Here is a 25,459-nt window from a genome sequence, read left to right as displayed (position 1 = left end):
GACATGTAAATGATGAGTGTTTTAGGCAGCACACATTTTTGTCGTTTGATATCTACTGGGGAAGCCGCCTCAAAGTCATCACGTACATGCAAAAAGGAAAAAAACCTGGTGACTCAGCAGCTTCTATTTCTAAAGCTGTTAGTTACTTTAATACGGCTCTAAATTGAGGATGTAATGTTTACACATGCAGAAGTCGTCGTCTAGTTGCCACTTTTCAGTGTGACTTTTCCTTCAAAACCCACTTTAATCAGTTTCAAGTCCAAGTTGTCCAGTCAGAAGGTAAATGATTGGCTCCATTAACAGGAAAACGACACTATGTGGGGAAGTGGGGCGTTTCTGCATCATTGACATCAGATCTTTAAAGTGTAAAATTAGTTCATTCCATGGTGATTTTTTAACCTAATTTTTATTGTAATCCCCCCATTTTTTTGGGTGGTGGTTATTGAAACAAAGCAGTGATTTTCAACCATTTTAATGTCGTGACCCTTTAATACAGTTCTTTATGTGGTGGTGACCCCCAACCATAAAATTATCTTCATTGCTACTGCATCACTGTCATTTTGCTACTGTTATAAATTGGGCAACCTACAGGTTGAGAACCGCTAAGTAAAACTTTTGAATGATAAGTGGATTATCCTCTCTGAAGATGGAATCGGTGACACTTTTGTGAAGGCAAACTCAATTGAAAAGATACTTGTTTCTTAATAATACAAATATAAACTTTAATGGATCACAGATCTATTAATGTCATTACTAAATTAAAAAACTTATAGAGGACTATGGAGAAGAAACCAGGGAATTGGTTCTATGTCATATGATGTAGCTTATAATTATATAAAAAGATGCAATATATTTCTTATTTAAATAAAAGTTATTAATACTTACACAATTTTTTTTACATCCAGAGAGTAGTCAGCCGATGACCAGATTTCATGACTACGCTTTGATGCACACATGGTCCCTGTGACTGAAATGTTCTTTCTGTTGGCCCTTTTGAAGACGTTGTTAGGTTTCATGAAGTCAGTGTGGACCCTGAGTGACCCTGTGTCTAACAGAGTGAAACACTGTGTGCTGCCATCCTCACAAGCATTGCTGTGTTTTAGCCCATTGTTGCATTGATAAGTCTTCTAAAACTTGGTTTGCTTCTGTTAAAGATCAATTGGAAATCTTTAATCAGGCAGTTAAATGAATGGATTTTAAGATTTACCGTAAATAGCAGTTATTGAAATCAACGCTTATCAGTAACAACTGAGATTTTTCTCTACAAAAGCCAGTGAAGTACTGAGCAAATAAAATCTGTTGCAAGAATGATGGCTGTTTTCTTCCTCAGTGGATTCCTGGACATCTGAGCAGCCATCAATGCATGGTGGTTATAAGTTGCCATACGTCGATGGCCTTATAAAAAATGAAATGTTTTCTAGTCCCACACCATTTTCATTATCATTGGTACATAGGAATCCCTTGTTGCAGCTGATGTGTTTTTCGTATTTTGAGTTCTCTCCAACCTGAGGAGGCTTGTCTACCAGAACGTGATTAAACCTATTTCATTGTGATTCACAGGGTGTTCATTAACTGAGTTTTGGGTGAAGATTGCTAGACTTTTCTACTTATCATCATCCTTAAAACTCTTTTAAAATTATTAATTGGAAATTAATACCTATATTATATCTTTCCATAGTCCCAGCACATCAGACAGTATTGTACAATTGCTACCACAATTGAAACCGTTCCCATGGTGACCTTGCTGGGATTTGAAATGACACAATATAGCTTCCAGCATTATGGTAACATTTATACATAACAGTGCTCAATGAATATTTGATAAAAGACTGGATGAATGTATGGATAAGTAAAATAACCAAGTAAAAATAGGAGTGTATTATAACAATACTGAAGTGTCTGGTAGAACTCCAAACAAGAAAGAGGAATAACTAGTTGAACAAAGGGAGTTATGAACTCAAATAATTGAACTTTATTCTGGTATCTTGTCTCTGTTTCTCAGTGTAGCACAGTGTTTCCCAGAGTGAGTAATACCACCCCGTGGGGCCGGGGGTCAGTTAGAACAACCCAGGGGAGTTGCAAAAGCGAATGCCTTCACTTTATCTTGGGTATGGGCTGTACGTATAAAAGCTTTTCATTCCCAAGCGGGGCCTGGACTATATATATTTTTTTTTTCTGAAAAGGGGGCAGTAGACCAGAGAAGTTTGGGATCTTCTGGCTTATCGCTTTTACTTGTCCATTTTGACACAGCAACTGAAGATAATTTGAACGTTTTCCATTTCCCCCTGACCCTCTACTGTACCAAACACAACGTTCTTTCTAGAGCTTGGTCCTTCTTGATGACATGTCCCAGTAATCGAGACAAGTTTGCAGCCTTTCTTCAAGGAGCCATCCGAGTGTACTTCTTCCAAGGCAGATTTGTTCATTTTCTGATAGTCCAGTGTTTAGGCGTAGGGCCGTAGTTGGAAAACCACTAGTAACTTCGTGGGGGAAAGACAAGGCTCTCTACTCCCATAGAGAGTTACAGTCCTGGGAGCCTGCAGGGAAGGTTGTGTCCTGTCCTATAGGGTTTCTATGAGTCAGAACCTACTCGATGTCAGTGACTTTGGTTTGAGTTAGTTTTTTCCTGTATGATATTCTTGATGTCATCTACCACGTGTGTAGTCTTTATTCATTAATGTTCAAAGTTTCAAATCTGTTCTTGAAGTGGTCTCTAGATTCAGGTGGCATATATTCAAGGTCATATTTAGGCTCTTATGAGCTTATTTTAAGATTTTCAGTTTCAATCTGAACTTGCTTTTGAGCAACTGATAGTCTGTTTTACAGTTGGCTTCTTACCTTGTTTCAGCCAACAACATTGAGCTTCTCTCTCATCTCCTTCCACCAGATGTTGATTTGATTTCTTTGCACTCCGTCTGGTGAGGTTCACATGCATAGTTGCCACAGACAGATGTAAAATTTTGCATAAGAGTAAATCTGAGATAAACTAAACTTCCCAGATTTGGAATCACTTGATCAATGAGTGTATGCAGTTTTAATTTGCATAGGCATTACTAAATTACTTGCTATAAATGTTGTACTGATTTATACTTTGACGAAGAATTATGAGCATTATTTTCTAATTAGTGAAGCAATGATGTAAGACTTTTGATCTCTATATGTCTGGTGAAGAATATTGCTGTATTATAGTTTTAATTTCCTTATCAAAATTGAATCAAACATGTGATCAGGAAACATTGTATTTCTTTTCATTTTGTTTCGTTCCCATCTTTGGCGTACTTTAATATTGGCTTACTATTATTTAAATTTATACTATAGAAATTAGACCTATTGCTCTGTAACAAATTACTACAAACTTAGTGATGTAATTACCAACACTAATTTATTCTGTCCCAGTAGGCAGCTTCTACTCAAGGTCTTGTCTTGCTTGGCTGAAAGTGAGGTCGTGGCTGGGCAGCAATGTCATTTGATGCTCATGTTCCTCTTCCAAGTTCAGTGGTTTTTGACAAAATTCAGTGCTTTGAAGGTGATGATGGCAACAAATGTACAAATATGCTTGACACAGTGGAAATATGTCTGGGTTGTGATAAGAGCTGTAAGTGCTCCCAATAAAATGACTTTTAAACAATTAAAAAAAAAGATTTGCAACCCACAGGGGCAGTGCTGCTCTGCCCATAGGGTAGCTAGGAGTCAGGATTGACTCGGTGGCAGGGAGTGATCTAATTCCAGAGGCTTTTCAACATCTTCAGAAAAACCAGCAGTCTTTACCAGGGACTCCTCGTTACTCCTCCACCCAGGCCCTGGCAACCAGTACTTCTCTTTCTCTGTCTATGGCTATTCCACAGAAATGGAATCATACCATATATGACCTTTTGTGTCTGCTTGCTTATCGTTCCAGAATTCGTTCATATTGTTGCCTGAATTAGTACATATGACTAAGTGATGTCTCTTTTTATGCATATAACAGTTTTTAAAATTCATTCATAAATCAATGGACACTTAAGTCATTTTCAATTTTGAGTTATTAAGAATAATGCGGCTGTGAACATTCATGTACAAGTTTTTGAATAGTGGTACAGGGATTAAGCATTGCACTGCTGATGGAAAGATGTGAAGTTTGGGCTCACCAGTGGCTCCGAGGAAAAATAATGAAGCTGTGTGCTTCATAAAGATTTGGAGACTTGGGAACTCTATGGAGCAGTTGTGTTCCATCCTACAGAGTTGCTATGAGCTGGAATTGACTTCCTTGAAGTTTTGTGCTTAGCAAAATGCTTAGCAAAAGAACCCTAGTAGCAGACTGAGTAAGTGCACACTGATGACCAAAACGCTGTCAGTTCTAATCCACCAGCAATTTGTGGAGAAAGATGTGGCAATTTGTTTCCATAAAGATGACAACTTTGGAAACTTTATGGGCAGTTCTCCTCTGATGGTTTGCTTGGAATCTGACCGTTCTTTGGAATGGAGCCACTGCAGTGAGTTTTGTGTTCTGGATTGTCTAATGATGTGGATCATCTTTCCATGGGCTTATTGGCCATTTAGATACATTAAAACCAGCAAACGCTGGGTCCTTTGTAAGGCTAGAACTCTCAGAAAAGGAAAACACAAAGATATTTCCCCTGAAAACAAGTTAGAGAACATGGTAGGCCTACTCCCTGCAGAGACAGAAAACTTGGAAGGCCCAGAAAAACATGACAGGCCCATAGAGTTCGGGTCTCATGGTTCTCAGTGCATCTAATTTGGAGAAATGTCTATATATTAATTTTTGTTTAAAATAGTTTTAATTTTTGTTTAAAATTGTGGTTATTTTTAAAAGGCTCTCTCCTCTCCAAGGTTTGAAAATTTTCTCCATGATTTTCTTCTATAATGGTTATTATTTTAATTTTTACATTGTAAGATCATATCTGAAATTAGTGTCTGCAAGGTACGCCTCGGATGTTACGCCTTCCCCCCATGGCTAATCCCTTTGTCTCAACAGTATAGATTAATCAATCTTTGTTCCCACTGCCTGGCGGGACCATAGTGTCCCTATATTTGATTTTTGTTAGTCTATATTTACAGATGTTCTGTTCCTTTGTTCAGTTTGTCCAAAGCATATACCTACCTAGTTTCCCCAAGCCCATTTTCATCACAGTCCACACTATTTGTAGTTGAAAACAGGCCACTTTGCCACATGAACTTTAGAAATTTAAACTTAAGGTTATTTAGCTAACAGTGTTGTAGTATATTGGATCCAGGGAATGAATAATGAAGGAGTGCGAATGGTGAGAGGGGTTGGGAAGTTGCTGTTTTTACTGTAATACTTCAAGTCACACGGTATGAGTGCAAGGATAGAAAATAGGAAGAGAAAGAGCAATTGAGTAATTAGGAAACATGAAAGATCCCTTCCCTGTAAAATATTGCTGGAAATGGCACAAATAAGCATGATGATCAACGTTCATTTTAGTTTCTAAATGATTAAGAATAAACCTGCATTTATCATTTTTGTCAGCAGATGGCGAAGGTGTGTTCTGAAAGCAAAGCTATTACACTGATTGATTCCATGTGGATTAGCTTCAGAGCTGTTTCTAGACTAATACATGGATGAACGTAGCACTTGAGACAGTGGGAAACAGGACTTCTTTCACAGTCGAAGATGGTAGTTATTCCCCAAGGTTACTTATATTTGAAACGGCAGGCTGTACAAGCTTACCTTTGTTGCACAAACACTTCACACAGTGTTCAAAATCCAAGCAGGCATTCATTTCCCATGTTACTTTTTCATAGTAAGTGGGGCCCAACCATAGGCTTCTAAATTTATTTAGCTTTCTGTACCCTTTACAGGGAAAACATTTATTTTTACAGTACACCCTCCTGGCAATTTAAAACATCTGTGCTGTGGCTTGTCGTGCAGGAAGAAGGATATGTGTCTGCTTTTGCCGCCTCCTTGGGTCATCCCAGCATCAGTACCACCCCCCACGCCCTCCAGGAGAGTACCGCCATTTTTTGGCAATTATTCTGTTGCCTAAATTTAGATACCTAGGTATAATTGTCTCTGACTCTTAAAAGTAATACACAGAATTTCTTAAGCTTAATACATGTATATTTAAAATGTTTACTTTGTCCGTTCATCGCTGTCATATCCACACTTGCAGTGGAACCCTAGTGGTGGTGTAATAGGTAAGTACTTTGCTACTCACTGAAAAGCAGGAGATTTGAACCCATGGGCTTCTCTATTTGAGAAAGGCATCACCACCGGCTTAGGCAAAGATGACCAAAACAGCAACCAGAAAATCCCACTGCCATCAAGTAGTTCTGACTCATAGCAATCCTGTATGTGGGACAGAGTAGAACTGCTATGTAGTGTTTCCAAGGCTAGAACTCTTTTCAGCCATTTGCTCTGACTACATTCTGCTTTGGTTCCAGAGTTTTGATCTTTAAATGCAGATATGATCACTCTTGATATCCCCCTTCTCGTCCTTAAAATTTAGTTCCTTAGCTCTCTAAGAGAAGCTAGCATTTGTTAACTACAATATTCTTATCTCAGTGAGAAGCAGTTTAAGGCAGTTAATATCCTTGTTGTTGTTCAGGCACGCTGGTGGTATAGTGGTTACTCATTGGGCTACTAACCGAAAGGCCAGCGTTCAAAACCACCAGCCACTCAGTGGGAGAAAGATGGAGCTTTCTACTCTCATAAAGAGTTAGTGTCAAAAACTGTCAGGGGCAGTCCCACTCTGTGGTGTAGGGTCGTTGAGTTGGCATCAACTCAATGAAGGTGAGTTTGGCTTTTGGTTTTGCTGTTAGGTGCTGTCTAGTTATTTCTGACTCGTATTAACTCTCAACAATGGAATGAAACCCTGGTCAGTCCGTCATCGTCCAACAAAACCATCGTTATATTTCTGCCCATTGCTGCACCTACTGCGTCAGTTCCTCTCATTGAGGGTCTTCCTCTTTACTTGACCAAGAGTGATATCCTCTTCCAGAGACTGATCCCTCCTGATAACATGTCCCGCTACTCGAGATGGGAGTCACACCATCCTCACCTCTAAGGAGCACTCTGGCTGCACGTCTTCCAAGACAGAGCTGTTCATTCTCCTGGCAGCCCATGGTACTTCCAGTATTTTTTCCCCGACACCAACTATTCTTTGACCTTCCTTATTCCTTGTCATTTTCTTTCATGTGTATCGGAGACAATAGAAAATTACCATGGCTTGAATCAGGTGCACCATTCATAAGTTGTCCTAGCTATGCATACATTTGTTAAAAGTATATATATATATATTGAATGGTGACTGTGTCCCAAGGTCCTGGATGTGGAGGGATAGCAGTGAATAAAAAAATAGACAAAGATGGACAGATAAAACTTTTAAATAAGTGTTCCAGCTCTTTTAGAATTTGTCTAGCAGGTTTTCTGGTTTTCCCGGAAAACCCCCACACACCAGTAAGACAGTTATTTAACAATAGGCTAGTTGAGAGATTTTAATTCCATGTACATCGCTCCCGAGGCTTCATGCCTGTTTCTCGGGGGATGCAGCCCCCGTTACGACCTGGCTTCCGGTTGCTGCTGATGCTACTTCCCCTGCGGGCCCCCCCTCCCCCCCCACCCCACCCCTCCTGGCGTCAGGCCCGCTTCACTGCGCGTGCCCCTTCTCTAGCCTATATGGCGTCCGCTTCGGCCCAGCCTGCGGCACTAAGCGCCGAGCAGGCCAAGGTGGTGCCGGCCGAGGTCTCCCGAGAACACCGTGCGCATGGACGAAGCACGGGACAACGCGTGCAACGACATGGGCAAGATGCTGCAGTTCGTCCTGCCTGTGGCCACGCAGATCCAGCAGGAGGTCATCGAAGCCTATGGCTTCAGCTGCGATGGGGAAGGTGTCCTGAAGCTTGCCCGCCTGGTCAAGACCTACGAAGCCCCGGACCCTGAGATTGCCAGCCTGTCGGGCAAGCTGAGGGCCCTGTTCCTGCCACCCATGATGTTGCTGCCCCACGGGCCTGTGACTCCACAACTCCCCCCCCCCCCCAAATAAAACCAAAAAACTTTTTAATTGGCTAAGAGAGACAAAGAAATAAGAAATAACTAGTATATTGGATAGCAATATCAGACTTTGAATTCCACGGTCCAGGCTATAAGTTGTAATAAACTCAATTGCAGTCAGTTTGGTGTTTATGGATGACATAATCAATACATCTTGGGCCTCTAACCACAAGGTCAGTAGTTTGAAACCACCAGCCACTCGTAAGAGGAAAGAGGAAGCTTTCTACTCCCATAAAGAGTTACAGTTTCTGAAACCCACAGGAGTTACAGAAATCTACCCTATCCTGTGTGGTAGCTGTGAGCTGGAATCTACTCAAACAAGGTGAGTTTTTCCCCATAGGCCGGACTGTTCCTCATAAACACCGCGGGGTGCCATTCACTTAGTGTGAGTGGGCACAGTCCGGAATTCTGCTCCTCAGAGCTTGTGGTACCACGTGCCATGTGGAAAATAATGTAGCGAAGAAGAGAGGATTATTAAGGGGAAGTGTACCAATTTTAAATCAAGGGTTAGGGGTGACATTGCATGACACTGAGCTAAGACCCGAAGGCCAGCTGTAAATATTTGAAATCATAAAGTTAGACTAAATAAGAGCTGTATGCACCTGTTCCAACTTACATTCAGTGTTTTTAAGATGACACTTAGGATCTTGTTTGTAATGTATAGGCACTGCCTGTACAGAAATGATATGATGTTTTAGATCTCATGTTTCAAAAGATTTATTCATGTAGGGATATTAGCTCATTGCTCCAGGAAGAATGATGGCCCCAGAGATACTCAGCATCTTAATCTGTGGAGTCTGCGGATAAGGTGCCTTACAGAGCAAGGGAGACTTTGCAAAGGTAATTATGGTCACAGGTCACGAGATGGGGTGAGTCTACTGGGTTTCTTTTCCAGCACAATCCACACAAGTCCTGGAAAGTTGAAAACTTTTCAAGCCTAAGTCGGACTTAACCAGCTACTGTTGAGTTTTACTGTTGAAGAAGGGGAGGGGGCTGTCAATCAAAGAATACAGGGACTTCTAGATGCTGAGGACCACTTTCAGTTTATAACCAGCAAGAACATGGTGCCTCTGTTCTGTGTCACAAGGGATTGAGTTCTGCTAGTGACCTGAATGAGCATGAAAGGGGTTCTCCCTAGAGCCTTCCCTAGGGAACTCCGTCAGTACCTTAATTTTATTCTGAAGAAATTGATGTCAGATTTCTGACCTATTGAACTGAAAGATAATGAACTGGTGGTATCTTCAACCACTAAGTTCATGATATTTTTTATGAAAAGAGAAAACCAATGTTATTCGGTGGCATGGAGCACCCCTTTGTACAAAACACTGCCTAGTCCATCACTGTTTCACAGTGGTTACACTGGAGCTCATTGTTGCTCCAGCTGAGCTCATGTCAGTCCAGCTTGTTAAATGTGTTCCTTTTTTTATTCACTGACCCTATGCTTTACCAAAAATAATGTCCTTGCGCAGGGGCCAGTCCTTCCTGATAACATGTGCAATGTGTGTGAGAGGTACGCTATGCGCATTTCTAAGGAGCATTTTGGTTGTACTTCCTCCAAGACCAATTTGAATGTTTTTTGGCAGTCCATGGTACTTTCAGTGTTCTGCGCCAACGCCATAATTCAAATGCATCATTTATTTTCTGGGCCAGGAAATTAATACATACTCCCTAACGTAAATCTAAGGAGTCCTGGTGGCATAGCGGTGTGAGTATTCTGTTGCCACTGGAAGGTCAGCAGTTTAAATCCAGCAGCTGCTCTGTGAGGCAAAGATGAGGCTGTCTGCTCCTGTAAAGGTTTATAGTCTGCTACAGAGCTTCTTAACCCTTTTCCACTGTGACGCCTTTCAGCCTGACAAAGTTATAACATGGGCAAGCTCTGCCAGAAGCACCTCGTATTCAGTAGGCTTGATTTTGAAGTAGATTTTAGTTGTTGCACATTCAGAAACCTTTTACTGTGATCAAACTTTTCGTGACCTCAACACCCAGTTATGTGACTTCTTAAGGTATCGTGATCATAGTTTAAGAGACTGAGGTCTGGGGAACTCCTCTATGGTGGCTATGAGCCAGCAGTGACACAGTGGCAGGGGTAACATATGTGTACCACATTCTGACACTCCCCTAGAGATGCATCCAATGTTCTTATTACTACAAACAGCAGGGTAGTAGCCATCCTGGCGCATACCTCTTCATGGACCTTTGATACCTGCTCTGTGGTCTGACTCTGCATGTGGGATTAATGTGCCAAAGGGTATGTGTTCTTCAAGGTGCTCTATTGTTCATAATGGCTTTGTCCACCCTCCATTTAGCTAATTGGACTCGTTATAATAGCTGTTTTCCTTTTTTCCTAAGAGTCCTTGGAATTCTCTAGAGATGATTGAATAAAAGACATAAAATGCCAAATAAAAGTGGTGAGAGTGCCATCTTTGCCTTGCTCTCAGTCTCAAGGTGAATGGCTTGAATCTCTCATAATTAAATGTGCCAGCTGTGGGGTTTCATAGATAGCCTTTCAGGTCCAAGATTCTCGTCCAGTGCTACTTGGCTGAGGATGTTTATCAGGAATGACTATGGAATTTTATCAGGTTTTCCTGCCCTCCCTATGTACCTAGTGAGGTGAGAATATGGATTTTTTCCTCTAGTTTATTTATATGGGGAAGTACATTGTCTATTTTCTGATGTTGTATTAACCTTGCACTCCTGGCTCACCCCTCCAGATGGTATTTTTCTATTTATATGCTTCTAGGTCTGAGGTTCTAACTTTGGTTAAGGAATTTCACGTTGATAGTCATGAGGGATTTTGGTGTGTAGTTTTCTTTCCTTATAACATGCTGATTTGGGGATCAGGGAAATGCCAATCTTACAAGATGATTTAAAACGTGATCATCACCTATTTTCAGTTTTCTGTAAGAATTTGTGTAAAACTATTCTTAGTACTCCTTCAAATGTTTTGTACAACTTGCCTCAGACGCCATTTGGACTTGGAGCTGTCTTTGACTATTATTATTATTAATGATATATTAAATAAATGTAGGGTTGTTTAGATTACCTACTTATCCTTGAACATTTGAGTGTTCTTGTAGTCTAGTTTTAGAAACCCTGCTAGCTGTATTTATTCTGGGGTGTCTTACTTATTTTTCCTTTTAAAATGCTGGAAACAGATTAACATGTTTTGATAGAACACTTTCCCAACAGGCTGAAGATCCAGTTTCTTTGAGTTAGTTTCAATGGCCATTCCTATATGTCGCTAGAGACATTTAATCAGAGTGATTTTCCTTTGCCTTGTAGAAATTTTGCCTTTTAGTTCACTGCCCCTTTGTTTTGTCTTTCTTATTCAAAGTCTAGGGAAACTGCTACCTGTTTCTTTTTGGGACTTGGTTAAATTGTTCAATTTGGAAGTAGTTGCTTTTGAGAACCACTAGATTACAGGTGAACATTTTGGGAGCAACCATTGTAATAAAGTATTTATTAACATGTGTTCAGGATTATGTCAAGTAGTCTAAGCTATGAGTATGTTGAACTCTGCTTGCCTCTTTTTCAATTGGTTTCAGTTATATCCTTGAGTTCCTGTACATGAATGATTTTCTTTGATTCTGTGGTAACCAAGTGCAAAAAATCTTGATCCTATTTTCTTGGAGGAATAAGTAAGAATATATCCAGTAGGTAGGGGTTGGGACAGAGTTTTGGTTTTATAAATAATCCCAGCATCTTTTGATTGTAGACTAATCAGCAAAGATGCAGTAGCCTCTCAGAGATTTGGCTCAAGGCTTAGATGTTTTTAAATGTCTTTTTCTATTAATATGCTATTTCTAAATTTTGGTTATTCATTAAAAAATTTTATATTATGGAATCATTTTTATATGTGTGTATGGACATGTGTGTGCATTACTTAATAATGGTAATAGTGTGTATGTATTGTCTTAATATTATCTACTTTTCTAATATCTATTGCAATGACTATACAGAACTTACTGACAAAAGTCATGATTAAAGTGTTTAGTAAGGAAGTTAACAACTTATAATGCCAGTAAGGAATGCTCAGTGTAGCTGTTTACCAGCATATGTTACAAAGTTCAGGTATTCCAAGAAATGCCCAGGGGACATACCACTCTGCCGTAAAGCTCAACCTGAAGGCATTCAGTTCAAACTTAGTAGATCAGAAAACCCAGTTTCCTGAATTAAGTGCCCAGTGGCAGCCCACTCCAGTAAGCCTCAGTCTGAAGACACTCAGCTCCACTTCTGTGGGTCAGCAAGCCCAACGTTCCCGATGAAGTGCCTAGAGGCACCCCACTCCAGAAGCCAGTCTCCTGCACCAAAACACTCATCTGTGCTTGTCCCCTGGCTCCTGGGACTTTTGCCGCTCCTCTCACGTTGTAGCTCGTGTTTAGACCCGGGATGCTCACTGTGCATGGATCTTGGGTCCTCGAGCTCCACTCTTGGCTCTTGTAGTTATGAGATGCCCCCTCCTGCTTTTCAGGCTCATTTTATGCCCAGCAGGATGGCACTCCAAGGAATTCTGTTCACAGTTACAGGTGAATGAATCCTTCACCTCCTTCCCAGACCCACTCAGGGAAAGGTTGTTTGGTGGGAGTTAGAGATGTGGCTGGAAGTGCCACATTGAATAATTCACTGTCTCTGGAAGTATTATTCTTAAATGTTTTTGTGCTAACTTTGTGTGATTGATCCTGTTAATCTTTAAGAATCTTAAAGAATGAATTAGTATCATTCCTTACAAAATAGTTAAATCAGTGTTAAATTGCTGTTGTTTTAAGTTTTGGGTGGGGTGAAATTTGTTAAGAATGGTATATCTTCTGGATTCTTTGTTTAGTAAGAATCCTAATTTTTTGTTTTTCAAACAAGACAATATAGTTACACTATTTAGAGGATTAACTTGTTACTTGTAATCAGTTGTTTTTCATTTCTGTAATACATTTTTGAAAGTAGCATCTATACATTATTTGACATAACTGCATGCTTTGAGGAGAGATTTTAAACTCTTTGAATGGAAAGGAGGTCTTCCAGGGTTGATCTGAAGGATCGGTTTTCATAGTGCTTACTCCATGACACAGTGCTTAAACTGGAAAATTAAAATTTAGTTTGACCTCTTCCCATACAAATTTAATCCCCTACCTTTTTTTCTTCTGTTAATTCTTCTTTCTTTCATTATATTTTACCTGAACATTTTTGAGTTTGTTTTTAACTTTTCCTCAGTAATGTAATTCCATTAAACTTTACATTAATTTAATCTCTTTAGTTATTTTAGTGTTACTTTTCACTCTATAAGGATTTAGTAGAGCTGGATTGGCAACATTTGAAACTATATCTCTTAGAAAGTTTAAGTTATCAGTCATATAACCCAAACTATAAAATTGCAGCGTATAGGGAATCAGAATTGTTATAAAGCAAAGTAACTATTTTTTATTTGCTTTTGTAACTTACTCGACATAGTTGAATGTTTTGAGGTGTTATTTAAAATTGCTATTTGGAAAATGGTAAGAATTCTATTTTAGCCACCTTTGGCTGCTAAGAATTAGATCCAACTTATCTTGGAGCAGTGTTAGCGCAATGTCCTGTATATTTTTCTCCAAAAGTAATGATTTGAGGAGAGAACTTTATATTGATCTTATTGTTTGTATTTTCACACCACCTTTCCCTTTTAAAATTCGGAGGGTAATTACAGACTATAAAATGACCTTCCATTTGCAACCTGAGCAACCCTAGGGCGTGGCTGCTTGACTTGGTCTAAGGTAAGAGTACCAAGCTGTGGGTCTGAAGACAGAGGCGCCAGCTCAACCAGTGGACAGAAGATGCCATGGGAAAAATAGTGCTTCTCACTTATGTGTTTATAAATTGAGCATGTGGATGCTAATCCAAATGTTATAGGACGCTATCAGATGGTTTCGCATGGGAGGAACATTATTTGATTTATGTTTTTGTGTGATAGTTCTAGTATGTGAAGAATGAGTTATTAAGTAGTGTGGCACAAATTGCTACAGTGAGTAGTTAGGGGAGGGTATGGAAAGAAAGGTCGATAGCCAGGAGAGAGCTGTTGTTAGCTGCAACCAGACCTGTAGTAGTGAGTAGGAAAACACTGATGAAAGTAGGCTCCCGTTTGAAGGTTGCATGGGCAGAATCTACTGATAGTGTGGGTGTATGGGATAGGCGTGAAAGAAGTGAGAAATTAAGGCTAACTCCTAGATAAGCATGATATTGTTTTAATATTAGAAAAGGTGAGGGGGGGAGAGGTATGGGTGAAGAAATCAAGAATTCTGTTTGGCCATATTATGTTTGGGATGCCCTTTGATTTCCATTTGCGATGGCAAGTTGGCCGACATTTGTTTGCATCTGAATGTGAGGGAGAGAGCAGGGGGCATGTATGACATTACGTACACCACGTAACTCCAGTTACCAAGGGGAGAGCATGCGGATAAAAGGAGCATGCGGATAAGAGGAGGTCCATAGCACAGGCGTGGCAAGTCTCGACATTCGAGATCTAAGAGCAGCCAAACATTGCAGAGGGGAGAAAAATATTACAGAGAACAGGAAAATCAGAATTTCGTAAATGAAAAGGATCAAAAAAGCACTCAAGAGCCATGGACAGCATAGCATCTGTGTAATGCTACAGGCAAGTTATGCTAAATTAAGAATAGAGACTTGCTTATCGGCTCTATTGAATTGGTCACATGGAAGTAATTGCGGGCATTGGCGAAAGAAATTCCAATGGAGTGTTACGGATAGCAACTTGAGAGGTACACATTGAGAGAATGTGAAATGAAGTGTACATAGAAACTATAGAAAGCTTCATAGATATTTACTGTCAAGAGGTGCAGGAAAAGCTAAACCATATCTGAAAGGGAAGTACTTTAATGATAGGCAGGAGGGAGAGACATATCACTTGATTCACAAGGTTTGATTCACACATAAAGTGAATGGTATTCATTGACCATGCCATGATCATGGGAACCAAAGGGCTTCTGAGGTAGGCTCCAACCCAAATACAGTAGCTAATTTAGGAAGAGGGCGGAGTGGATACAAAGTCGATAGACCAGTCCTTCTGTACTTTATGCTTTCCTCTAGTTTCTACGATCAAGTTTGTACTTTGTACTTTCACATGTCATGGGGAGTAAGTGGGATCAGGCCAGGTCTGATCCAAGCCAGGTCTAGTTTTTCCTCATTCCTCCTCCCCTGCCCCTTTTTAATGGGCAGGATTAGATGATAGTATTTATAAATTTGCATGAGTTTATTTGCATAAGGTTTTCTGTTTGGGCTGAACAAAGACTGAAGATTTTGTTCACTTACCTTTCATCAGGACACGGGAGCATGAAGAGGGAGGCTTAGATGTCTGCCAAGTTCATCATCAAGTGCTTGCTATGGGCCCTACCGAGTGAGAGATTTCTGGCCAAAAGAGCTATTTTCAGCATTGTTTTGAAATAGCCAGTCACAAGCAATTCATCACATTCCAGATGACAGTATCCAAGACCAGGTTGGCCATGCTATTCTTTCTGTAACACTGTCTTTTCTTGGCTTCAGGTCCACCACGTTCTCCTGCCTCTGCGGCTGCTGCTCCTCTAACTCTTGCCGACTTTTCCTTTACTTCATCACTTTAGAAGGAACTTTGTCTTCTGATGTTCTGACTTAGACGTCTTCTCCACTTACTCCCATTTTGAAGCTTTTGCTTTTTAAATATCTCATCCACCCTCTGGAAAACCATTACTAATATGCTGATGTTCCCAAATGTGTGTCTCAGCTGAGAATTCGCGTTTGAATGACATGGTGGCATATCCAGTGGTTTTCTTGATGTGACTTTTTGACCATCTAACGTACACTTAAACTCTACAATTTATCTTCTTCTCCTTGCTCCCTGTGCACCCCACTGCTCCGTTAGCATTCTCGGCCTCAGCAACTTTTAAGACTGTCTGTTCGGTTACTTAAGAGAGAAACACAAGAGCCATTTTAACTTCCTTCTTGACCTTCATATAGTACCTCCCACCCATGGCGAGTCAATCACTAAACCCTGTTGATTCAACACGGACCTTTTTAGTCTGTTCCCCTTTCTCCACCTTACTGCCATCACTCTCATGTAGGCGCAGTCTTCGCTTTCTAATTGCTCTCTCTGCATCCGTGTGCAGTGAGATATTTTGATGTGTTTCTTGTTAATTCCTAAACTGTCTCAATCTGACACGCAGGGCTTGATGTAGTTTCTGACTCAAAGGAGGGTTGCTAAAGAAAAACAGACGATTCCTGGATTTTGAGGATTAGAAATAAAAATGCTCAACAATTTTTAATGCCTTGTGGGGTATAGCTCTTGTTTATTCTCCAGCTACTTGACATCCGCTCAAATTGCCCTGGTCCCTTGATTGTGTCATATAGGTGTCACCTCTTGCCTTGGTATATGTTGTCACCATATGCAGAATATATTCTCTTTCCTCACTCTTTGCTTGGCTCTCAAATAGTTCTTCTAAGGTTTTCACCATGAATGGTGCTTTATTCATGAATTCCCTAAACTTTTGATCAGTATTTATCATCCCCACTAGAGAGTAGACAAAAATGCATTTTGAAGACTTCAGTGATATGTTTCTTCCTCTGCCCTCCCTCCCTCCCTCCCTTCCTCCCTCTCCCCTCTCTCTTCTTTCTCCCCTCTCTCCCCTCCATATACTTGCTTGGCCTGTGAGCCATTATAATCAAAACATGATTTGCTTATATGCAACATTAATGGTGATCCAACGGGATTTTGTCTCTGCATGTATGTGTGTTATTTCAATATATGCAGAAGTCTTTGGAGAGCTACTGAAGAGTAAACTCATTAGGTTTAGACCTTCAAAGGAGACTCAAGCAAAAACTGTACTCATAGCTTGAAGTTTTTAAAATGTATTCAAGCAGAAGATATTAAAGAATTCTGAATTAATTGAAAGATAGGATTAGTTGACTATTGTATTCCCTTCCAAATTTTAGGCTGAATCCCAGATGTCTTCGGTTCCCATCAGGCTATGATTAAACAAGGAATTGCTTTAAGAATACTAATTCAAATTTATACAAGACTTGACTTCCACTTGCATTTTTTAAGAATTCAAATTCTCACCAAATCACCTTTCCTATTTTTGGAAGTTTCCAAACATACCACACTTACTTCCAGAGTCCTCAATTCCTATACTCCTACGATCTCTTCAGGGATATCAGCTGCTTAGAAAGTCATTTGAGTGTGAAACTTCACCACTGTTGGTGAAGTTTGGCCTGAATTTCAGTTTCCAGCCAAAGATGCTGGATCCCAAGACTGTGCTCTTTCAAAGTGATCTGTTTTTTACTAGTATGGGAAGAATGACTCTCTCTTCAAATTGCATCAATTCATTATGCATCTTTATTCAGTACTAAGTATAGTTTTATAGGTGCTTCTCTAAGTACTAAAAAACCAGCGTTGAACAGAATGGGAATTCCACATTGCTTAGGTGTGCTCACTCAGAGCCTGAACATAAACCAAGACACGGTCATTTGAACAGAACCTGGAATATTGCAATATTTCAAATCAGAAAAGGTATGCATTGGGGTTGTGTCCTTTCACTAGACCTATTCCTCTGTTAGCTGAGACAATAATTGGAGAAGCTGGACTATATGAATAAGAATGGAGCATCATGATAGGAAGAAGAGCAACAATTTATGATAAGTGGATGACAGCATCTTGCTTACCAAAATCGAAGAGATTTGAAGCACTTATTTATGAAGGTCAAAACCTATAGCCTTCAGTATGAATTAGACATCAATTTAAAGAATCAAAAAGCTTCATAATTGGACCAATAAGCAACATATGATAAACAGATTTTATTTTACTTGGATGCACAATTAATACCTATGGAAGCAGCAGAAGCAGGAGTCAGGAAGTCAAATTATGTCTTTCCTTGGGCAAATTTGTTGCAAAAGTTCTCTCTAATGTGTTAAAAAGCAAAGATGTCGCTTTGAGGAGGAAGGTATGTATACCTGGCCATAGTCTTCTCAATCTCATTTGCATGTGAAAGGCAGACTTTGAATAAATAAGGAAGAATAAATAAGGAAGAATTGATGTCTTTGAATGATAGTGTTGGTGATGAATATTGACTATACCATTGACTGACAGAATCTGTCTTTTACAAAATACATCCATCCAGATGATCCTTTGAAAGAATGGCTGGTAAGACTGTCTCATGCACTTTGAACATATTATCAGGAAGGGCCAGTTCCCAGAGCTGGACATCATCCTGGATAAAGAGTCAGTGAAAAAGAAGACCCTCACTGGGGTGAATTGATGAGGTGGCTGCAACCTTGAACTGAAAGTGCAATGACGTTCAGGATGGTGCAGGACCAGGCAGTGTTTCATTCAGTTACACATATGGGGTCCCCATGAGCTGAAGTGGACTCATTGCTACCTAACAACAATAACAGAAAGTTCATAGGAAGGAAAGAAAGGAAAGCGAGAGATAAAAGAAAGGGAGGGTGGGAAAGAGGTGGGGATGGAGGAAAGAAGGGGAAAAAGAAAAAAGAGAGGAAAGCTAAGCAATGGAAAAGAGTTAGGCAACTGAGCGCCGAATCACTGTGACCATGCGGTCAGTATCAAGATTAGTGTGTATTTCATTGAACCTCATATATGTGCTGGAAAAATGAGAATATGGAGAATACATTGTATTTTATGGGAAGTGTTCTGTATTGTACAAGTTAGGATGAAGAGCTTTAAACTTTACTCTTATGTTTTTATGGGATCACTTTTTCTTTAGCATTGAGCCTGATAGATGTTCTTAAAGCTTCTAAAGAACTTTTACTACAGCCAGTGTCAAAGCCGAAAGAAATATTTGTATTTATGGAACACATTTGGTAGAAATGACTTTTCACACTCACCGCCCTTTATTTCTCTAAGGCAGAGAGGAATTGCATAAAAGAACAAAACTGTGGTTAGCCACTCATTGAGGCGAATTAGTACACAGTGTTTCCTTTGTCTCATGCTTTCCTGAAGCACAGTAATAGTTGTGCCAATGGCTTTTATTTTGACTATTTTTATATACTAAGTTATATAGCCAGTATTACTTTTCTGAAGAATTTAGGTGCTCTCAGAATTTACTTGGTAGCAGAGGTGCCTTGGAGAGGCAGTTTGCATGCTCAGGTATGAGTTTCTGGAGGCCTAAGGCTCTAAACATTCGATGCACTATGTTTCTGTGAATGTAGCCATTAGAGATGTGGTGGAGCTCATGGATGTTGCTGTGGCCACCAGTGATTCTCTTCATAGGTATCAAGACTTGGGCATGTACTCAGAACTCAACACTCAACACTTAACTGCTGTCAAGTGGGTTCTGACTCATAGTGACTCTATAGAACAGAGGGGAAAGGCACCTGTGTGCTTCTGAGGCTGTAAATCCTTATGGGAGCAGAAGGCCTCATTTTACTCCCAGGGAGCAGATTGCAGATTTGAACTGCTTACCTTGTAGTTAGGAACTCAGTGCATAACTCACTATGCATCAGGGCTTTTTAAAACTAGCAACTTTAATAGTGAAGTAATTTATGTCCCCCCACCCCACCCTCTCTTTTTCCCTCAGAAACTTGGCTTCCTTTCCAATAAAACTTGAGTATCTAGATGTCATGATAGTTTCTCTGGGCATTGTTGATCTGGAGCTACAATCTAGACTTGGTAATCAGTAGCCTGATTCTTAAGTCCAAGGGGAAAGATGCTCCTTCTGTTGCCAACTCTAGGATGTGGGAACTGCCCTGGCAAGAATAGCCCTGGCACAGCACTGCTGCAGTAAGCTGCTAATGCCACGCAGAAGGATACCAGCGCCAAGCACAGGGGAATAATGATAGCGGGGCTTTACTCACTTGTAGAGCCTTCACTGTGTCCCCTGCTTTCCCTTTTTAATTAGATGGTAGGCACTGTTTATGTTTCCATTGTGTCCTGCAGCGGTGGGGGCAATTATAGGCAGATACAGTGTTCAGGCCCTGGAAATACTGGTACTGCAAACAGTTTTGTGTATATCAGAAAACATTTGAGAATCAGCACAACTTAAACATACATATTATAAAAAGCATGGAAACTGCTGGAGATAGTGTAGAATGTAATGCTTTCTGATTATTATTGAATTTTTGATAGTGTAAAATGTATGATGAGACTTCAGAAAGTTTGTGGGGAAATGGAATTAAAAGAGGATAGAGTCTTTCCGTGAACAATTTGAAGCCCTATTATACTACTCATCAGTAGATTTACAATGTGCACACTTAGGTCTGGCCTATTCTTTCTCTCTTGCGTCCTTCAGTTGTGTAAACTATACTTACTGGAGTTGCTCCCCCCCCCCCCCAAAAAAAAACCCAACACCTTTCACTACCTATCTCTCCTCTTGTTAGAAATTCTGTCATCTTTTGGCTTCTTTGTTTATTTACTATCTCTTGGTGGATATTTTTATAATCTTTGAAAGGAAAGATTTATAACCCAAAATGCCAGTTGTTGAGTTGATTGCAACTGATGTTGGGCCGTGTGTGTGAGAAATAAACCATGCTTCCTAGGTTTTCCAGTGGTTGACTGGAAATAAGTACCAAGCCTTTTTTCTAAGGCCCTGCTGAATGTGTTCAAACGTAGTTATTTTCTTTACAGAAAAACCAGTTAAAGAGAATGAACCACTAATCACCAAGAGGACCTCGCTGTACACTTGGTGGCTCCCAGACCATCGATGTGCTCACTAGCTTGTTGGGTATAGTTACCAATAGACTTACAGTTCTAACAATAGTCTGAAAGGTGCTTTCCCTTCTAAAATGTGTGGCGTAACTTGGTGTATAATCTTTTAGCCTTCTCTTAGAGCTCTTGAATATATATATATATATATATATATATATATATATATATATACATACACACATACACACACACAAATATATGTATTTTTGGAAAGGTGGCGTCAGTGAACACATCTACCGTTACGTATGATACAAGAGTACTCACTCTGTTCTCCCTGGCCAATACTTTGTCACTGTAAGAGGCAAATTTATAGTATATCATTTGTTCTTATTTGAGCTTTTTGATGATTTTAGATTGAACTCTTACATATATTGATTGAATTTTTAAATACATTTTTAATGAAATTGCCTTTACTCCTAAACATTTCTTAATACTTCTTTTGTGAGAATCCTTATAATGCATTGCTGTTTTCCAATGAGGTGCTAGCTATCCACTATGATAGCCACAGGGAACCAATTGTCTTGATATGAGAAGTTCACCTCTGTGGGAGTCAATGCCTCTCTGCCAGACTTACTCTCACTCTCTCTAATGTATTTATACAACCCCACCCTCACCCAAGGTAGCACATGCTCTGTACTCCCATTTACCAACTGCTGCCGCCCTCCTGGGGAAATTGTTTGTAAACGCGCTAGGCATAGTGGTGCTTAAGGGAAATACCTGCCTTGGGGATGAAGTGATGGCAATCCGATGTAGAAGGTGCGTGGGATTTGTGTAACAACACAGTAATGCACATGTGGAGCTGATGTTACAGGGAGGACATGCAGGATTCACCTTGCTTTCCAGGAACAGGTCAGAGTGAATGTTGCATGCCTTTCACATCTAAAGAACAGTGCCTGCACCAAGAAATCTATAAATATTTGTTGCATGAATAAATAAGATAAATAGAGGATACCAAATTTTTAGAATTCTAGTCCAAGTAATTTGATTCTTTGTGGAGTTCATAAATAAGCCCTTCAGACTTTCTAAAATGCATTTGTGTATATCCCTGTTTTCATACTCACAATAATAACCATGTGCAGTATGCAATGCAGCTTACTTTACATTTGAAGAAACCATAGCTCAGATGTATACAGTGGTATCCTGAAGCATTGTAGGCACCCCCCATTACCATGGCCTTCCTGTTGTCCTGGACACCTCGAATATTCTTATTACTTATGAGCCCAGGCTCTATAGAAATGTTAAAACAAATGTGAGACCTAAGCAATACTTATAATACTCAAGGTATTCACACAAAAAATTACAAAGCCCATCCAAAATACCAGGTTGTTAAATGCAGATATTGGTGACTCTTGTTATTATGAGTTTATTGAAATAATTTGGTAGGCTAAATTGAAAGCAAACCCAAAGCCGCCACAACAATTCAAAGTATCAAATGGCTTCATACATCCTCTATGATACGTAATAAAAAATAATGAACTTCTCAATAAAATGTAGACATCTATTTGTTCAACAAATATCTATTGAGAATATTCTGTACTAACCTCTCTCCTAGGTAAATAAGAGAGAATGTGGGTTCCACGCACAGGGAAGTAAGCACAAAGTAAAGTTAGAGTTGGTAACTGGGGACTACCCAGATCTAGGTCAGAGAAACCTTCCCGAGAACATGGACATCTGAGGTCCTCAGGATGAATAGGTGCAAGTGAAGGGTGGTAGTACTGTGGGGAGGGGTAATCAATCACTGCCAGGGGCTCGAGGGAGCAGAGAGAAATGGGCTAATGCAGTATGAGGAGGGGGGGAAATAAAGCCCCGGGGCTGAGGAAGGCAGTAATATTGTTAATCCTTCAAAGGAGTCATTTTCAGTCTTATTTCCAATATTTTTTCCATCGTATAGACTGCTTTTGAAACTCTTTCTATGGCATTACCTTTAGCTCCAATGTTGAGATCTATGGAAAGAAAGCATGTTTAAGCAAAATCAAGGCAGACTGTTTCAGTATTATAATCATCTTATTTAATATCCTTGGCTCAAAAGGCCTTTGAGTCGGGGCAGTGGTGGGTTGCGCACACACTTGCACACATACACACGCTTGTATGAGCTGTGATATTTACTTGAAAATAAAACTAATGTGCATGTTACCACATAGGAAAATCAATTTGTGATCAGAGACTTCATAATTTAAGCATATATAGTTGATTCTGTGTGAGCTAAATGGAAGAAAGCCATTTGGAATTACTGAGTTAGCAATTTGGAGACGTTTTCTCTCACCCAGATGCCTTGATGAGGCCTCCAGCAGGTGGTTTTCCTACCCATGTGTGGAGACTGACTAGCAGGGATCGTTGGGGTGGGGGGTTTGGGGCACGGGGACTTATGTGTGCCCATCTATATAGGGAATGACCGGAGGAAATGGAATCTGAAGACCAGCACGTATTCTTTCTACTTCTCATAAGATGTGTCATCTTTGACTCCTTTAAACACTCAATTTGTTTTCATCTCTAAAATGGTAATGACATTAATGCTTACATACAGCATTTTCTGGATAAGAAAAAAGAGCAGAAGTAATTTATAATTTCAAACTAATTCGTTACATAGGTATACATCTATGTTTGACAAATAGGTGCGCATGTATGAAAATAATAGTCAAGATTAAGGGTACTCTTAGTGGAGGACAAACCTATAATTGAATGTCTTTATTTATCCAAGAAATAGTTTAGAAATTTTTATGATTACATGTGATCATTCCACAAAAGAATGAGCCTGTTTTAAAAACTTCCTAGTGTAGGAAAGGGCTTATATATTGACAGGATCATGTGTGTGGAAGGAGATGAAGGGGTTAAAGCTAAGACTTGACATAAAGGACTACAAGAATAGATTTGTTGAAGAAGGAGTTATTCAGACCGAGTGAAAATATCAAGCATCTCTGACAATGAGTTGATCTTAAAAATTTGGTTTACATGTGGCCTTTAGAGCATCTTCTATAGAAACATGAATGCACCTGGCTATAGAAAAACTTGATTTCACTCCGTGGAGGTATTATCCATGAAGAATGGGCCATGCATGATCTTAGGTACTCAGAGAATTTTGGAGCCTTTAGTAAAATCCACTTTTATTCTGTTCCTTCGCTCTAACCACCATTATTAAAATAAATTCTTGAGCATTGATAAGATCACCTTGGCCCTAGCTGTGATTTTGCGGTTTGTGCGGCAGTTTGTATTTACTGTGTGGTTTAAGCTCATTTTAAACTTGATAAGGTATCCTGATTAAAAAATTACTCATGCTCTCATGTAGCAGCTCTGCAGGGCCTTTAGAAAAGAGCCAGATTGGACAGTATTCACTTAACAACAACTAACGAAAACATGAAAAATGCCATGTGAATTTTAGATGAGTAATCCTGTTTTCCAAATGCCCGTTTAGAGGTGTGGTTTTATAAATGCAGGCAATCAAAAGTCTATCACCTGGCATATTTTTATTGCTTCAGGTTTTCAGAAGAAAGATATACTGCCTCCTTTTTTTATTCCCCCACTCTGTCTCTGATGCTCTGCAGCAGCCTGCATGCACACTAGAGAGATCTAGATGCTGTGTTACTGGAGTTAAATCCATTTTTTCAGAGAAGGAGCAAAGGGTTGGGAAGATGCATAATTTCTCCTCCTCTCACCCAGTAGTGCCATTGAGGAGATACCTTGTCCCGTTTTTATGACTTCTGAGATTTGATCGCTGGCAGCCAGATGTGCTGAAACTCCTGACGCCAGCATCTCTTCATTGCGTGTTTTTAATAGGCTTGGAGAAATATGAGTAGAGTACATGAAAGCAGCTCTGCTTCACACTTCAGCTGGGAATGCCCCCAGAGCCCGCTGCTGCTTAGCATGCTTGCTACAGTCAGGAGAAAGCTGAAAGCTGCACGGTGCTGACTCTTCCACAGCGGAGTCGGAAGAATAATGACTGTACAATTAGCTACCAACCTCTGCTCATTTAAGCACAGTTTTTACAGAGACCAGGAGAAATATGGAACTTGATTGGCATGTTTATATTTGATGGTGACTGCAAATAGAGGACTTTAAAGACAGGTGGTAAGGAAAAAATAAGAGAAGGGAAAAAAAAGAAAATGCAATTTGAGACATTGCGCCAGGTCTGCAATTCTGTTTTATCTCATTTCCACGGGGTTTTTTCCTCCCCACCAAATATTTTACAAAATGAGCTTTTTGGACAAACGCTGACCAATGCACGGTGAGTAAAGCTGAACTCTATTTTATTTCAGTGTTGATATTTTCCGGATGATAACCTTTTCTGTCTGTGAAAACTGTTCAGCATGGAAATGCTTGTAGGGTTTTGAAAAGCAATGTAACATCATTTTGTATTGTATCTTCTTCATTTGACATGAGCAAGTAGAAGAAGCTTACTTCAGGCATAAAAAGCATCTTAAATTTAACTAGCGTGACCTCTGAAAGATAACATAGATATCAAAAAGGTTGTTTTTGTTTCGTTTTGTTTTTTTTCATCTTCTAATAATGAAAATGAACTTACAATGTCTGATAGCTGTTTTTTGTGTTTTTTTGCATGGCCCTGGCAGTGATCACACTGCATATGCAGCGATGGGTCTCCATAGTCGTATGTGATTTGTTGGAAACTGCGAATTAGCAATCATGCATGCTCTCTGTAGACAACATGCGGAAGATGTTTTTCAGGTCTAAGGCATATCTCTAAGCAGGGTAGAGCAGTAATCACTTTTAAATCACATATGCTCTGCAACGATTAATAATGCTTTTCAGGGTGGCTAGTGTGG

The 25,459-nt window shown here is 39.8% G+C and overlaps 1 protein-coding gene, 1 non-coding gene and 1 pseudogene across 27 annotated transcripts in view; all 3 read left to right on the top strand.

The window, feature by feature from the left end:
• The window catches only part of RIMS2 (regulating synaptic membrane exocytosis 2), a 575,734-nt gene that overhangs the window by 183,124 nt on the left and 367,151 nt on the right, over positions 1-25,459 (top strand). For 11 of the 26 annotated variants that reach the window (XM_075549396.1, XM_075549395.1, XM_075549403.1 and 8 more), the window contains exon 1: positions 24,782-24,903. The exons of the other annotated variants lie outside the window; for them this stretch is intronic. In XM_075549396.1, the coding sequence (XP_075405511.1) occupies positions 24,782-24,903 (122 nt within the window). Of the gene's footprint in view, positions 1-24,781; positions 24,904-25,459 lie in introns of those variants that run through there. 26 annotated transcript variants of the gene reach the window in all.
• On the top strand, positions 7,349-7,409 carry LOC142449547 (U7 small nuclear RNA). Its single transcript, XR_012784696.1, has one exon. It is a non-coding gene; the product is annotated as a U7 small nuclear RNA (small nuclear RNA).
• Positions 7,637-8,003, top strand: LOC142448478 (protein C10 pseudogene; annotated as a pseudogene).

This window comes from Tenrec ecaudatus, chromosome 5, assembly GCF_050624435.1.
Source record: "Tenrec ecaudatus isolate mTenEca1 chromosome 5, mTenEca1.hap1, whole genome shotgun sequence".
In the NCBI taxonomy this organism is placed as follows: Eukaryota; Metazoa; Chordata; class Mammalia; order Afrosoricida; family Tenrecidae; genus Tenrec; species Tenrec ecaudatus.
This window is presented reverse-complemented; position numbering and strand designations above follow the sequence as displayed.